The following is a 17535-nucleotide window of genomic DNA, read 5'->3' on the forward strand; positions in this document are numbered from 1 at the left end:
AGGGAGGAGTCCTGCTGAACTGCTTATGGGCCGCCGCCTCAGGTCACCGCTCGACCGGCTACACCCGGACTTTGCCGTGGCTGAACCCCCAGGCTGTGCCAACGCGCCACGGTCATTTGTCCCAGGAAACCAGGTCTTTGCCCAGAACTATGTGGGGGACATTCCTTGGGTGCCAGCCACAGTAGTGGGAGCCACTGGACCTCGCTCGTACCAGGTGGCACTCGAAGACGGACGCTTGTGGCGACGGCACATAGACCAGCTTAGGCGCAGGGTTGGGGACTTGGACACTACCGAGGTGCCCCCAACTGCGCTTGCGGCTCCAGAAGAGACACGTACAGATGGCGAGGCCCCACCTACACCTCCCTCGCAAACTGCCAGCGTGGAGCCGAACCAAGCCGCTTCAGAGGGTCTGCCAGACTTACCACAGACTCAGACCACTCCACTTGTGGAGGCTCCACCCACAGCAGCAGATCCAGGGGAGTTGGTTCCAACGTCACCTAGGGTCGCACCACAGCCTCAGCAAGAACTGTGTGGCCCTCCGGACTTGGCTACCAGTCCCCGGCGGTCTGGCAGAGTTCCCAAGCGCCCAACTTATTTAAAGGACTATGTTGCTGGACATGTATCACTGTTGGTCTAAGTATGGGAAATGTAACCAATATGCTTTTGTGCCTAATTGAACCATTACGCGTAGTGCTGTATATAAGGAAACCATTACGATTGTAACTAACGCCTTATCTCGGTGGGGAGGGGTGTTATGTAGTGAAGTTTCACCCTGGGCCAGCAGGGGGATACTGTATATAGTTTTCACTCAGGTCTGTAGATAGTTTTCACTCAGGTCCACGTCAGTTATTTTAGGCGGGAACTCTGGGCTGTTGTTGCTACAATGTTGACAGCCGGCTGCCTATAAAAGCAGGCCGGCTGAGCTGTTTGCAGTCAGTTCTATTCCAGCTTACAAAATAAAGAGCTACTTGGAGAAATCGCTGTGCCGTCTGCTATGTCAACCCACAACTTAACAGTTATTATCAAGGCATCATGCTTGGAGTGAAGTCTTATCTTAATTACATTTTGGTTTTGGGAGTTTTTAATTTATTTGAGGCAGTTAAGAATGGAGGGGGGAAAGGTGTATGTTGCCCATGAACTGTGGTGAGAAATATAGTGGAAGCCAAGAACGTACTCAAAGAATGGAACGGTTGCTGAAGCAGTTGTCTGAAATGTGCAAGTAACCGTTCTCATCAACTATGTTTTGAATTGCATCTACAGAAACGGCTTGGCAGACTGGTGAGGATGTATGAGAGACGGGTAGACTGGCTCTCCACAGCTAGTAGAAGAATTTGGGGAACTGTTTGTGAGAAGAGGTATCAGTGTTTTGCTTATCCACATCCAGTTTTGTAAAATGATGCCCTAAATTGCCCCTCATGTGTTTTTGTGTGTGTGTGTGTGTGTGTGTGTGAGAGAGAGAGAGAGAGATGTATTCTGAACATTGCCATGCCACCCTACACATGACAGTGTACAAGAAATAATGAAAAACAGATATTATTAATAAATTTATTGCCTGCCCTTTACTCTAATGTCCCAGTATAGCCAATAGAATGGCACCAGGGCTTATGGGAATTGTAGTCCAACAGCATCTGGAGGGCCACAGTTTCCCATTCCCTATCTTGAAATATGGATGCTTCCATGCACTCGGTGAGCATGCATGTTCAGGATCTGCTTTTTTAAAAGCTCTGTTTCCTTAGCTTTTTTAAAGGCAACTGGAAGCAGGGCACAAATTGCCTAAAATGGTTAGGGATCAGAAAAGTTAGTCTTCATTAAGGGTCTCCCTACCCTTTCCCCTCCAGCAGAGCTTCACACACATGTAGACGTAGAATGTTCCTTGAGCACAATTCCACTCCCATCTTCAAGAAATTGCACTACTGAGCTATGACCCCACTCCCAGGCCTTTGACGCCAGTATAAAGGTAAAGGTACCCCTGCCCGTACGGGCCAGTCTTGACAGACTCTGGGGTTGTGCGCCCATCTCACTTAAGAGGCCAGGGGCCAGCGCTGTCCGGAGACACTTCCGGGTAACGTGGCCAGCGTGACATCGCTGCTCTGGCCAGAGCCAGAGCCAGAGCCGCACACGGAAACGCCGTTTACCTTCCCGCTGGTAAGCGGTCCCTATTTATCTACTTGCACCCGGAGGTGCTTTCGAACTGCTAGGTTGGCAGGCGCTGGGACCGAGCAGCGGGAGCGCACCCCGCCGCAGGGATTCGAACCGCCGACCTTTCGATCGGCAAGTCCTAGGCGCTGAGGCTTTAACCCACAGCGCCACCTGCGTCCCTGACGCCAGTATAGTTTCCCTTCAAAATTTCTAGACAATAAAAATGGGGAAACGTTGATTTAAAAGTTGTGTCTCTGATGCTGGTGGTCTCTCATACAGGATCGTCATTCTTATTGATGTCTCCAAAACAAATGCCATGTACATCATTCATATCCAACATTCCCTGCGACTTTTACTCGAGGAGCAGATGTCGAGTAAGGATTTCTTCAATATCATAGCGTAAGTAACTGCCATGCAATGCTTGCAACCATTTCTTGGAGGTAGGTCTGGCCATGAGCATTTGGCATCCTTGCTAAATTAACCTTCTGATTAATGAAGCCATGTTAGCTATTGCTTTGCCTTCAAGGCAGGAATGCTTCTGAATAAAAGCAGTTGCTGGAGTGGAAAGTGCTCTTGGGCTTGGTTTTTGCTTGCAGGATTCTCAAAAGCATCTGGTTGGCAACTGCGAGAACAAGATGCTGGACTAGTTGGGCCATTGACTTCATCCAGCAGGCCTCTTCTGATTTTTTTATTCCTCTGAATGTTTAGGCTTAAAATAGCAGAAAGCACCCATTGCAGCTCAGTGTCTGAGAGCGCAATCCTATACATGCCTACTCAGAAGTAAGTCTCACTGAGTGCTATGCAACTTACTCCCAGGTCGATAGGTGTAGAATTGCTACTGTTTTTGGAACCTTAACTGCTCAAGCATGTTCTGTTGCAGGCTGATATGCTGTGAAGTAGCGTTTAGTTATTTGCTCTGTGTTTCTTGCAGCTTTGGAAATGACGTTAAGGCCTGGCAGGCAGAAATGGTTCCTTTGCACCTAGACAACCTACAAAGGGCCTGGAGGTAAGTAAAACATCTTTTAAGGGAAGCCTCACTGGTAAAACCCCTAGGTTAGTGATCTCTGTTCAATCCAATTTTCACATGCATTTAAGATTATCTAGTTGCGTGGCGAGTTCCTGCCTCCCACCAGTAGGAATAAAGAAACATAACAACATTATTTTAGGTTAATGGACTAAAATTGGCCACAACTTTATTGGTTACAGGTAAAGAGCGGTATTGGCTTAGGCATTGGTCCTATCCGACTATCCGGCTTCAGCCTGTTTGCTTGAAGACCGGGAAGGGTTAACACCAACAGGGGGAGCCCTGCTGATGCATCCCGGGCCATGCTTGCCTTAAATGAGGCAAGCCACACACCCCGAGCCAGCCGATTGGCTGGCTCAGGGGATGACGCTGCCCGAGGATTCCCCTGATCGCACAGGGGCTGGAAGCCAGCCTCCGCGCACGTGTTGGGGGCGTGAAGCCCGCAACACCACCTCCTCCCGAGGTCGGAAGTGGGTTTGTAGACCAATGGGAGTCATGAATGAGCTGAGCTCCTTATTTTTACACAGCTCGTATAAAACTAGAGAAGGGACTCATTTAGGGGAGATGTGCTTATCCCAGAAATGGAATCAGTTTGCACATCTCTCCCATATAAGTCTGCCCTTGCCACCACTCAAAAACAGGAAGTGGGGTTTACTCCCTCTTCCTAATTCCCTGCTTTCAGGCTATGCCTGGAACTGTTTATAGGATAGGATTTGGGAACTTGTGGCCTCCCACAACTTGTGGTCTCCCACAAGTTTAGCTTTAGCTCCCATCATCCCTGACCGTGCATCATTCTGGCTGGTGCTGATGGGATCTGCAGTTTAACAACTTCTGGAGGGCCACAGGTTTCCCATGCCTAGGTATGTTGAAGAATTCTGATGCAAATGGGAGCAGAAATTGCCAATGTACGCTTATTTCTACCATGTCTGGAAGGGAAACCAATGCAGCAAATACGATTGGTATTTCCTTCTGTGGTTTGTATTCTGCAAATGATACGTAATCAATGACTTTTCCAACCATTTACATTGTGTTTCCTTTGCATTGAAATGAACGCTGTGGAATTGCATAATAATTGCATAATTATTTACATAACTAATTATGTCAGTATCTGCGACATATAACATCATTTCCCTCAGAAGCCGAACTGCAGCTGAATGGAAACAGCAATGTGGCAAATGTGGGCCGGAGCAGAAATCGATGTTTTCTTTTATTCCCTACCTGAGTTTGCCCTAGGATTGTTAGCATGAGCCAGCATGGCAGTCACAAAATGTTTGGAAGCCATGATTAGTGTTTTGGTGATACTTGGGCGTTTAAAAATAAAATAAAAGATTGTTCAACTCCTCTTCTAGCTGGGTACTGACCCTTCAGTGTGAAGGCACTAGAAATCTTATGACTGCGCTTAGGAGAGCTGTGGAGATAGACTTTAAAGATAAAGACAAGCATAAATCTCAAAGCATGTACTTGCTTACGACTGGAGTCCCTGACCAAGAAAAGGTGGGTAAAATCCCCAAACCAGCTTACCATCAGCCCAGAGATGCTTGTTATTGTCAGAACTATTGCATGATAGCTTTGCACTCGCAGAGAGATTTTGACGCCTGTATGTATTCAAACATGTGTTCTCCTACATGCATTCTAAGCATAGGAGCCAACTCCAGGCGGCTGTGGGTGCTTGGGCACCCACAATTCTGCAGGTGAGATGGTCCCCTTGACTCTAAGGTGGTTCTGTCTCACAGGGCTTGTGCTGTGTGCTCTATGTTAAGTTTGACCCAGGGGCCACTTGCAACCGCCAGGCTTCTGTATGCAGACTATGCAATTCTTCTCAGGCCACGCCCCTCGCTGCCCCTTCTCTGTGCATTCCTTCAATACTTTTTTGCCTGGTTGGAATGTGTCTTTGAGTGGTGCAATGCCTCTTACTTGCCAGGGCAGAGAGATGCGTGTGCCAACCACTGACTATTGCCTGGCTGGAAGGTTAGCTACTGTACAGAGTCACTTTGGCAGCTCTGTCCACCTTGCCTCTCACGGCAACCAGCCTCCAGAAAGTTGCACATGAGGAAATGCAGCCCTCAGTTTGGAAAAGGATTCCCACCTTACAGACTGTGATGACTGCGAGCACTATACAAATGCTAAAATTGTTGAGTTAGTATCATCAAACAGTACTCCCAAGTGGTTTCGATGGCTTATATTCTTGCCTTCCAGCATGCCATCTGTTCTTACCTGGCTGAGGTCTGTGGCGGCTGTGACTTGAAGCTGCATGTCTGTCTGTTCAGCATCGACGGTTTCTCCCTTGATGATATCCCGCCGCGTTATGCAAGTCTGAATGAAACTGCTGCGATTTGTAAAGAAATCACCCAGACTGCCAATGGTCGGTTTCATTGGTTTGGAGAAACAGGTATATGATGTTCAGATGTTTTGTTTGTTTGTGACATGCATTTTTAGGATTGCAATTTCTTTTAAACTGTTTTTAATGCTGTGTTTTAAATGGCATGTATCCCCGGCCTAAGGAGCCCTGGGATGCACAGTGTATTTCTCAGGGTCTCCAGTCTCTGGGATGCTAAAGGACTGACTACCTTCACTAAGATCAATGGCGGAAACCTTGCTAATAAAGCTGCAACCTGCAGCAGTACAGATGGTGTAGTTTTATTCAGAAGATAGTGACTGTTGGGTGTTTCCAGCCCAGCATTTAGTAAAAACTTGTTTACTTGGGCTTTCCTGAAATGATAGCCCTGTTCCTTCTGCCCAGTTATCTGTAACACTGATTCAATGTATATTGTAAACTGCTGTGAGATTACTTTTAATGTAAGCGATATAGAAATATTATCAGATACAGTGGTACCTCGGGTTACATACGCTTCAGGTTACATACACTTCAGGTTACAGACTCCGCTAACCTAGAAATAGTGCCTCGGATTAAGAACTTTGCTTCAGGATGAGAACAGAAATCGTGCTCCGGTGGCGCGACAGCAGCAGGAGGCCCCATTAGCTAAAGTGGTGCTTCAGGTTAAGAACAGTTTCAGGTTAAGAACGGACCTCCAGAACGAATTAAGTACTTAACCCGAGGTACTACTGTAGAGTAAATTAAATTGTTGTGACCCACCTTCAGACCTTAGGGTGAAGGGCAGGTTGTTGTGGTTCTCCACATGCTCACAAACTGTACACATGGTTTTGAACTTGAACTGGGAATCTTCTGCAACCCTACTGGGACCTCCTTTTACTTTTAGAAAACCTTTTCCTTTACTTGCTCACGCTCCCATCCTTATTCAGCTCCAGCTACAAAAGCTGAGTCTGCTGAAGAGGCAAGAGACCCTCTTGGCTGTCTCTTAGTGCAGTCCCAGGTCATTGAGCCTGAGCCTCCACAGCCGCTGCCCGCCATGAACCACCATAGGCAGGGTTGACAGCAACAGCAGCAGATATATCCTATGCGTATGATAATGTTTTATTCTCTTGCTAATTATGCTGGTTTATATTTGACTTCCTTTCGCCATGTTTTACTTTGAGATTTTTTTTAAGATGATATTTTATTTAATTTTTTTAATGATATTTATTATAGTTTCAAATAATACACAAAAACCAAAAACAACTTTCCAAAAAAGATAAAAAGGAAAAAAGAAAAGAGAAAAAGAGAAAAAACAAAATTAAAAAACATTCAACCTTTAAAATCCTGATTTTCAATAACTTTTTTCTGCGACTTGCCCTCGCCTCCCCTTCTTGTATTCCATGTCCAAATATTTATTCAACAAGTTCTTATCCCTAATTTTTAACCCTAATTTGTTATTATACTTAATTCAATTTATATATCAAACTTTAACTTATATACATTAATCATTATGCTTAAAGAGTTTTTCTAAGATCGACCCAATCTCCCTTACACGAATTCCCCATTTTTGTATTAATAACAAAGCAAAAAAAATAAACAATAGAAAAAATCAAAATATATTTGTACACCCTTCGGATTCCCAAACCCCACCCTCCTTTTCCCGGTTTCAATCCCTAAACCATTGTCCATTAGTCCATCTGCTATCAGCCTGGGTTCCTCACGTCAGAGGCTCTTAATTCTCTCTCAGTTCCTGTCTGCCGGTTTTTTTTGATAGTCCTTTATATTAACCGCCAAATCTCGGAAGGGCTCTGTCCCGAAAATGTCCATGTTCCTTCCAGCCGGGCCTCCATATTTAAAGGTGAAACTCAGAAATTGTTTCTTAATCCTTTTTGGTCCAGATGCCCCAAAATCTTCAGATCTCCACAAAGGAAGATCTTTCCATTCCTCCTTCTTCAATTCAAACCAAATTTTCATCATCCAGTCCTTTTTTTCTTTTATATCCATCTTGACAGGCCTCCGGCTCTCCTTTGCCTTCTGCAGCATTTCAGCCCCTCCTTCCTGCTGCTCCTGTTCAACAAATATCTCTTTCTCCACTTCCTCTAATTTCTCAAGTTTCATTTCTTGTTCAGCTGCCTGGACTGTAGACAAAACATGACTTTGCTCTACCAATTTTCTCACGAGAAAAGCAACCTCGTCCAGGTCAGCTAGTATTTTCCCACCTATTTCCATTCTTGTAGTGTCCCTGAACCCCCTCTAGAGGGATTCTGGTTATTAAGTATTCCTTACACTTCCAGCCCAAAAGTCAAGTTAACTTGTTTCAATTCTTCTTTATTTTCAACAATTTATCACTATATTGTAGCTAATGTAACCAGCAAAAACATCAGAAACAAAGTTCTCTATTTTTCCCACTTTGACAGCTAGTTTGACAGCTGTCAAAATCTTCTATGTCTCCTCAGCAGGCTCCTCTCGCGGATCGCTCCTGGGTCTTGGGGGGGGGGCACTTTAGCTCTCAAAGTTAGCTCTTATCCTCCAGCACAGTTACTTATACTGTCAATCCGTGTAATTAATAGTTTAATCCAATAAAAAGGAGATATTCTCTCGACCTTAATTATTTAGTCCTTGCTTCAGGTTGTTTACAAGGCAGGGGAGACGGACTTCCTCTTTGCGTCTTCCCCGGTCATACCAAATTCAAAAAAATTCTTTCTTTTATAAGTCCAATTTCCGTATTACTCACGGGTTGTTGCTTTTAATCTGAAAGTTCAGAGGAAAAAGCCAGCGCTCTCCGTCCATGGCATGCGGCTTCACTCAGCAGGGGAAGCAGAGGACGCTCAGCACCACGCCTCTCCCCGTCCCCCGTTCCGAAGCCTTTAAAAAGGCTCCCTCTCGGGTCGGGGGGGCGCAAATGGTGCCCGCCGAGTCACCAGGTCTACAGGCTTCCGCGCCTGTGGTTTTTTAGGGTCCCCACGTCGCCGCCGCAGCAGACCCGACCCCCTGCTGAGCCAATTCCCTCCGGAGCTCAGAGGGAATCCGCCATTCGGCGATGGCGCTAACCCGGAAGTTTTAAGATGATATTTTAGTTGCCTTGATCGTACACTTAACTTTCTTCAGTAAAGTTTTATTTTGGGTTGTTTTATTTGATGGTTTAATGTGGGTTGTAAGCCACTTTGAGATTATTTTTTCTTAAAAATATAAGGTGGTATAGAAATGAAACGAACAACAACAACAACTCAACCCTATAATGTTTCAACAGAAATGGGTCTGGGACTATCAATGATCAATATGCTTCTCCATGTTGCAGTTGCTTACTGATCTATTAAAAAAAAATTTAAACGCTAGGGAGTTTAAGGACATGCCTTCTGCTGGCCTTTTTGCTCTTCTTTTCTCTCCTCCTGTTAGGCATCTATGAAAGTGATGATATCAGCATTATCCTATCTGAAATGGAAAAAGCTGTCAACTATTCTCACAAGGTATACGTTCAGATATTCTTCTTCTGAAATGGGTGCTGTGTTTGTTAGGTTGAACGGGATGCATTTGTTCAGTCATGTACAGGATCTGCTTCACATTTAAGAACTTAAGAAGACCTATTCTGGACCACATCAAACCCTAGTTGGTCCAGCATCCTGTTACCCACATTGACCAACCAGACATCTATGGGAAGCACAACATGAATGCAATAGACCTCTCCCACTTGTGTTCCCTCAACTGGGACTTGGGGGCATACTGCCTCCTATATTGAAGGTAGTACATAGTTGTCATGATGAGTAGCCATTAATATCTTCCATTAATTTGGCCATATCCTCACCAGATGCTTATACCACTTTAATAGTCATGGCTTCCCCCTCCCAGAGAACCCTGGGAGTTGTGGTTTCTTAAAGATACTGTGAGTTGTTAGAAGACCTCTATTCTCCTCACAGAGATACAGTTCCCAGAATGGTTTAGCAATCTTCCCAGGGAACTGTAACATTTGGGTGGTGGGTGGTAATGGGGGGGGGGTCTTCTAACAATGCTCATAACCCTTAGCAAACTACATTCCCAAGATCCTTTTGGGGGAAGGCATGACTATTAAATTGGGATAAGAGTGCTTTAAATGTATGGTGTGGATGTGGCCTTCGTTTCATCCCCTTGTAAATCTATCCACATTGGTGGCCATCAGTTTGGTGACAACCTGAGTAGGCTGGTGTTCCATTGTTAAACCCATAAAACGTGAAATGGAAAGGTGAATTTCCAAATTTGCAATGACATAGGAACTGCATCCTCTTAGGTTCATGGACAATGATGATATGGATGACTTGGGAATGACAACATCCTTCTGTGTTGATGATAATTGATGGCTTGGGAACAACATCTAATGTTGATGGTGACAATGATGATGATTTTTTAAATTCCTAGCTTACGTTCCATTCTCAGGTTTGGTCCTACAAGACAGCTAACAACCAGATTGAAACAAGAACAAACTATGTTCAGTGTTCCAATACAAATGCAAAGAGACAGTGATCAAAATAATAATAAAACATAGGCCATATCAGAAGAGAGAACAAGAAATATTTTTTTATTGATGCATAAGGCACATCAGAAGAGGATGTGTATGTGTAGTTCTCTGTTGTATTTCTCCAAGTGTTGTGGAATGGGACCCCCCCCCCCCCATTTTGCCCATCTGAAGGCAATACATTAGCTATTTCCTTTTTAGTTCAGTCCTGATAGAAACTGATAAGGCTTCCCTCCCCCCCCCCCACTGCATTTGCTTTCCAGGGAAAGTCTAAACCTTTCCTATCCCTTCTGTTTTTCAGTGTGCCTTACTAGTGGGATCCTTAAAGCAGCGTTCAGGAAGTCATTTGGCTAATCAGTTGATGCCTGAAGGAGACCTAACAACGCTAGAAACACAGAAGAAGAGTAGACCACAGAGGCTACCATTTCCAAGGCCAACTGCCCTCACTCTTGCCAGGATGGTATGACACTGTTTGGTATTTTAAGATGAAAACTGCCTTCATCAGTGCCACTAACCATGTCCCTAGTAGTTGGCTTCTATGATTCTACAATACAAGGACGAAAGCTGAAAATGCCGGGGGGGGGGAGGGGGCGTTGCTGCTCTGTGATAGGGTTGAGTGCAGATCATACAGGTCTATACAGGGCCAAGTAAACAAGAAGACCTTGAACATGACCTGGTAGCTGGCTGGCAACCAGAGCAGTTGTCTCAGCACAGGTGTGACCTGTGTGTCCAGGCGCTCCACTCAGCAATCTGGTTGCATAATTGTTGCCATTGTGGTATCCCAAAAGCGGTTTTGAAAATAAGAACCACGTAGCATGCTGGTAGGCGGGGGCAAAGTGGCAGAAGGTTTTCTCAGATGTTGACTGTGCCTTTTTAGAACTTCAGAGACCAGCTCGATGGGGCCAGAAATGGCACGATGAAAGCTCTCCTATGGCGTCCACCAAGTGCCAAAGCAGAAATTCCTCCAGGTGTGTGTAAATTAAGCCCATGGATTTGAATTGCTATTGCTTGCATGATTACAAATAGATATATTTGTTGTTTCAAGCTTTGTTTACTACCAGCTTGATGAAATAGCAAAGCCTGCTGACTAAGGCTGGATGAAGTGTGTGAGGCGTCTGGAGAAGAATTGGCTCTTGATAATGTATGGTTTGCATCCAGTTTCTAGTCCAACTCAAGAGTGTTACCAATCAAGTTAATGGGCATGACTAACTTAGGTTCATTATTTTCAATGGATCTACTCTGAGTAGGACTGAGTTGGGTAAACCCATGCCCAACTTAGGCCCAGGATGCTTTAAGGACCACCTCACTCAGTGGCCCAACAGAGCCTGTGGTGATCTGGGGCTGATTCCACTCAACTCAGCTGAAGCCAGGATCCCCTCCCCAATAATCCGGGATCCAGTGCATAAGCCCTAGTAACCAGCTCAAGTAGGGGAAGAAGGCCGGTGGAAATCAGTGTCATGGGCCCTACTGCTCCAGGTGGAATGAAAGCTAAAAAATTGTTTCAAGGCTTGCTGTGTTTAGGAAAACTGTTTCATAATTGAAACAGTAGGTGGTCCTACTGTCATTAACAGTTAAAGAAAACATTTGACTGCATATTTCTTTGACTGATGTTTGTGAGTCAAGGGTCTCACAAAGGGCTGAAAAAGGCAAGTTATAACTGTGGCTAAGAGAAGAGTTCAGGGCAACAGTGTTCCTCATATTAATAGCATATTTATCTCACACTGTCCACAAGTTCCGCAGTACAAGTTTTCTGCAGTATTCCTTTGTGGATCCATCTGAGCCTTACCTATTTCCCCTTTTCATCTTTGTTTCCAAAAAGGGAATCTTGATATTTAAAGTCAGTGCTTTTTTTTCTTTAAAAAAATGTTTAGGGGTACTCTCATTTTCCTACTCATATTGAAATACTGCCCCTCAATGAGGCCAAACTTAGATTCACAAAATATTTAGGGGTATGCGTACTCCTGCGTCCCCCCAGGAAAAAAGCACTGCTTAAAGCAGCCAAATCAAGGCAGTGTCTGAACTTTGGGAGCTGGGCTTCAGGGCCAAATCATGACCTTCTCCATAGTTTGCTAACACTGTAGCTTGGGGGACCCCCTCTCCACAGCCCCATGATTTAAACCCTGCCAGAGATGATGATGATGATAAATTAATATTCTGATAAGCATTGCATTCTTAGGTTAAATAGAATAATAATTATTATTATTTGCCCTTGTGTTGCAGTACCTTCAAAGGAAATTTATCTGACAAGCGGAAAAAAGAAACACAACTTCAAGTCAAAGAAGCGTCCAGAGGTTTCTCTCTTGTTATTTTATGCTGACAAAGGGAAAAAAGTAGGTGGGTATCCCAAGGTGTGCAGTCTTTTTCTTACTAAACCAGCAGTTTTAAAACTTTGATAATGAGGAGTCTCACTGCAGATTTTCTCCTTTTCTCTGACTTGTTCCAATAGCAATTGAGTGTGCTAGAGGGGAGGCATTTCAGGTGTCGGAGGAGTGAGAAGAGGGGTTAGGGCAGCGTTTCTCAACCTGATGGGAATTGTAGTTCAAAAACAGCTGGAGGCCCAAGGTTGGGAAACACTGCTCTAGTAGAGCCAAATTGGGATGATGGAAGACATCATCTTCCATTCCATCGTGTATTTGTCACATGCAGCACTGTTTCCATTCCCCTGCAGTTTGTCTTCTGCCAAAACCTAGATTATTTCTCTTGCTGTCTGATGTGGTGAAATTAAGCCATTTATGCAATTAATTTGGTAAAGTCATTACATTATTCCACCCCATTCATTTCAGTGCAGAGGATGCAATCAATGACATATTGTTTGCGGACTGAAAGCAACAGCAAAAACCAATTGTGTTAGTTGCATTGATTTCTGTTCCAGACATGGGACATGGGGGAAGGTTGTTGCCTTCATGCTTAAGTGATTTCAAGAAGCATCTGGCTGGCCAAGTGGGACACTAGATGGATCCTTGGTGTGATATGGTAAAGGTAAAGGGGTAAAGGGACCCCTGACCATTAGATCCAGTCATGGCTGACTCTGGGGTTGCGGCGCTCATCTCGCTTTATTGGCCGAGGGAGCCAGCGTACAGCTTCCGGGTCATGTGGTCAGCATGACTAAGCCGCTTCTGGCGAACCAGAGCAGCGCACAGAAACGCCGTTTACCTTCCCACCAGAGCGGTACCTATTTATCTACTTGCACTTTGACGTGCTTTCGAATTGCTAGGTTGGCAGGAGCAGGGACCGAACAATGGGAGCTCACCCCATTGTGGGGATTCGAACCGCCGACCTTCTGATTGGCAAGTCGTAGGCTCTGTGGTTTAACCCACAGCACCACCCACTGGTAGAGCTCTTATATTAGGTAGGAAGTAGATACAGTCATACCTCGGGTTGAAGTAGCTTCAGGGTGAATATTTTTGGGTTGCGCTCCACGGCGACCCAAAAGTAACGGAGCACATTACTTCCGGGTTTCGCTGCTTGCGCATGCGCAGACGCTCAAAATGACATCACGTGCATGCACGGAAGCAGCAAAACGCGACCCGCACATGCGCAGACATGCAGTTGCATGTTACGTTCGCTTCAGGATGCGAACGGGGCTCCGGAATGGATCCCGTTCGCATCCAGAGGTACCACTGTAATGCAAGTTACAGTGGTACCTCGCAAGACGAATGCCTCGTAAGACGAAAAACTCGCAAAACGAAAGAGTTTTTCGTTTTTTGAGTTGCTTCGCAAGACGGATTTCCCTATGGGCTTGCTTTGCAAGACAAAAACGTCTTGCAAGTTTGTTTCCTTTTTCTTAAAACCGTGCATTCACTTCGAGGAGCAACTCATAGCACACGGTGTGGTAGCCTTTTTTGAGGTTTTTGAAGATTTTGGTGATTTTTGAAGCTTTTCCAAAGTCGGTGCTTCGCAAGATGAAAAAATCACAAGACGAAAAAACTCACAGAACGAATTAATTTCGTCTTGCGAGGCACCACTGTATATGTGCCTCCACCAGCATATGGCATGCCATATTTTTTTGGCATGAAGCATATTTTTGCCCAGAGTGGAACACTGCAGCTTCTTTTTTTTCCTAGGTGCAGTTTATAAAAAATATTCAAACACGAAAAATGTGAAGAAGCAGATTCCTGTTCCTGTTTTGCCATTTGAAGAAGAGATATGCTCCACTAAAGCGGTATGATTCATAATTTTTCTAAAGAGATGGCTCTGTCGGGCCTTAAAATGCCACTAGATTCTTTATTGATTTTACCGCTTTGATATGAATTGCTGTGGAAGCATTGAGTGTTCTTCATTTTATTCCTTCACTCATTTCATATCCTGCCCTTCTCCCCAAAGAAGCCTAGGGCAGCAGTATGTCTTTGACTGATATACGTCCTAAACATATCATCTTTAGTTTGATACATTTGTGCTTTATTGGTTGGCATTATGGTTGTTTGTATGTTGCAATTTATATCTGTAAGCTGCACCTGCCTTGTGGAGGGGGTGGAAGGGGGTAATAACTTTCTGAATAAATAAGATGGTTGAGCATAGCTATTATTTTGTCCTCCTTTCTCTCAAAAAGTGGCTGAGCAGATTCAGTATAAAGAAATTGAAGTTAGACTTGCCCAGCCTTGTTTTTGGACCTGAGTGTGTGCATCAGAAGGAAATGGTGGCATCTTTGCACAAGCAAGTCTCAGCAAAATACTGTGACATCTTCCCGAGCGTGGAGATCCACGTAAGTCCTATGGCTTTTCCTCCTATTGTGGTACAAAAATGTCTTATTTCTGCCAGTTACCTAGACTTCTGCTTTGACGACATCTTTCAATGTGGTTTCCTGTGTTCCAGTCAAATTTTCGCTGGCCTTTTTGAAATCATAGAATAAGCTGCTGTTGTATATAAAAACAATGTTTTCTTTTTCTTTTTCTTTTTTTTAAATAATATTTATTCCAGTTTTAAAGGTTACAAAAACAACAACACTAAATTAAGCAAGAAAAAACAAAGCAATACATCACAATAGATACAGACAAAAAAGAAGAAAAAAAAGCATAGAAAAATACGAACAAAAAACAAATCAAACCTTCCCATAACTTATTTTTCATCTGCTTGTTTCCTTGACCTCCTCACACCTCCCTTTTTTGTATTCTAGTTCAATTAGATATTTCAGCAAATCCTTTCCATCTTTGTTTTTATCCTAATAATTTATCTTACCATACTGTAATTTTACACTCTCTTCTTTCACCAATTAACAATCCATTATTACTTAATCCTTTATAACATTTCTGCTAAAGCCACATAACTTCATTCCAACATCCTTCTAACATTCCTTAATTTTACAATGTATCTGTAAATAAACTTTAAATTTCTTCCAATCTTCTTCCACCGACTCTTCTCCTTGGTCTCGGATTCTGCCAGTCATTTCCGCCAGCTCCATATAGTCCATCACCTTCATTATAAAAACAATGTTTTCATGAAATACTTGAGCCTTCTTCTTTCTGGCTCCAAAGATGTGGCTGAATTTTTCAAGAAACGGGAGACCCCATTGTGACCCTGGCAAAGCTACTGAAAGGAAATGGGAGTAAGAACTTGGATGTCAGACGCTGCAAAATTTCTCTATTTTCCAGGGACATCCCTGATTTAGAGAAGCTGCCCCAGTTTCTGATTTGATCCCATAATGTCCCGCTTTTCCTTAAGATGTCCCTATTTTCATCGGAGAAATGTTGGAGGGTATGGGATGTAGAAGGAGCCAATGGGACCTATTTCTCTTGGCCATGGGACCAACAAAGGTGTTCTTTATCCCTATGCACTTAAAAGAAGAGTTATTAATTAATATTCCTGTGCATAGCTTGGCTCTCAAATGAATTATTTTCAAGATGGCACAGTGAACAATTGAAAATAGATTTTTCACCCAATCTGTTAATGAAGAACATGGTCAGGCCTATAGCCCTCAACTCCCACCACCAGCTACCCTCCCTCAAGTTTGCCTGCACTCTTTCCCCAAATGCACCCAGGTAATTTAACATGATCACCCAAGTCTAGGAACTTCTACCCTGTCTATTTTTTTAAGATAATATTTATTACCTTTTCCAACAATTTAAACACTACAAAAAATAAAAACAATACAATACAATACAATACAAAAAACACACACACTACATTACACTAACAAAACACTAACATTAAACTAACAAAACAAAACAAACACAGTTTAAAACACATCAAAAAAATTCAATATCTTATCTTTCATTCACTTATTCCCGCGACCTCCTCACACCTCCCTTTTTGTATTCCACTTCTATTAATTTTTCCAGCAATTCCTTTCCATCTTCCTCTATTTTTAATCCTATAATTATCTTAACACATTCTAACCTTATTTTCCCTTTAATACTCTATTAATCTATTTATCCTTAATTCCTTATAACATTTCTACTAAAGCCATATAACTTCATTCCAACATTTTCCTAACACTCATTAATTTTACAGTATTTCCATAAATAGTCTTTAAACTTTTTCCAGTCTTCTTCCACCGACTCTTCTCCCTGGTCTCGGATTCTGCCAGTCATTTCCACCAATTCCATGTAGTCCATCAGGAACTTCTACCCTGTCTAACCTATAGATATCTGACATGACCTTAATTTAACATTACAGTGGAACCTCAGCTTAATAATAATAATAATAATAATAATAATAATAATAATAATAATTTATTATTTATACCCCGCCCATCTGGATGAGTTCCCCCAGCCACTCTGGGCGGCTCCCAATCAAATGTTAAAAACAATACAGCATTAAATATTAAAAACTTCCCTAAACAGGGCTGCCTTCAGATGTCTTTTAAAGATAGGATAGCTGCTTATTTCCTTCACATCTGAAGGGAGGGTGTTCCACAGGGTGGGCGCCACTACCAAGAAGGCCCTCTGTCTTGTTCCCTGTAACCTCACTTCTCGCAATGAGGGAACCGCCAGAAGGCCCTTGGCGCTGGATCTCAGTGTCCGGGCTGAATGATGGGGGTGGAGACACTCCTTCAGGTATACAGGACCGAGGCCATTTAGGGCTTTAAAGGTCAGCACCAACACTTTGAATTGTGCTCGGAAACGTACTGGGAGCCAATGCAGATCTCTCAGGACCGGTATTATGTGGTCCCGGCGGCCACTCCCGGTCACCAGTCTAGCTGCCGCATTCTGGATTAATTGCAGTTTCTGGGTCACCTTCAAAGGTAGCCCCACGTAGAGTGCATTGCAGTAGTCCAAGCAGGAGATAACTAGAGCATGCACCACTCTGGCGAGACAGTCTGTGGGCAGGTAGGGTCTTAGCCTGCGTACCAAGTGGAGCTGGTAGAGAGCTGCCCTGGACACAGAATTAACCTGCGCCTCCATGGACAGCTGTGAGTCCAAAATGACTCCCAGGCTGCGCACCTGGTCCTTCAGGGGCACAATTACCCCATTCAGGACCAGGGAACCCCCCTGCCAGCCCCCTGTCCCCCCAAAACAGTACTTCTGTCTTGTCAGGATTCAACCTCAATCTGTTAGCCGCCATCCATCCTCCAACCGCCTCCAGGCACTCACACAGGACCTTCACCGCCTTCTGTACCGTACTGTCCTCCTTATA

General features: G+C 44.0%; 1 protein-coding gene across 5 annotated transcripts in view; it reads left to right on the forward strand.

Annotated features, from left to right (window-relative positions):
* Window positions 1–17535, forward strand: part of VWA3A (von Willebrand factor A domain containing 3A) — a 55815-nt gene that overhangs the window by 27036 nt on the left and 11244 nt on the right. For 4 of the 5 annotated variants that reach the window (XM_079953675.1, XM_079953676.1, XM_079953678.1 and 1 more), the window contains 11 exons: window positions 1261–1355; window positions 2419–2538; window positions 3071–3145; window positions 4513–4657; window positions 5360–5552; window positions 8874–8944; window positions 10265–10423; window positions 10841–10931; window positions 12184–12297; window positions 14028–14125; window positions 14513–14665. In XM_079953675.1, the coding sequence (XP_079809801.1) occupies window positions 1261–1355; window positions 2419–2538; window positions 3071–3145; window positions 4513–4657; window positions 5360–5552; window positions 8874–8944; window positions 10265–10423; window positions 10841–10931; window positions 12184–12297; window positions 14028–14125; window positions 14513–14665 (1314 nt within the window). The remainder of the gene's footprint in view (window positions 1–1260; window positions 1356–2418; window positions 2539–3070; window positions 3146–4512; window positions 4658–5359; window positions 5553–8873; window positions 8945–10264; window positions 10424–10840; window positions 10932–12183; window positions 12298–14027; window positions 14126–14512; window positions 14666–17535) is intronic. The other variant, XM_079953679.1, reaches the window with a different exon arrangement.

The sequence above is a fragment of the Podarcis cretensis genome (genome assembly GCF_951804945.1).
Source record: "Podarcis cretensis genome assembly, chromosome: 14".
Lineage (NCBI taxonomy): Eukaryota > Metazoa > Chordata > Lepidosauria > Squamata > Lacertidae > Podarcis > Podarcis cretensis.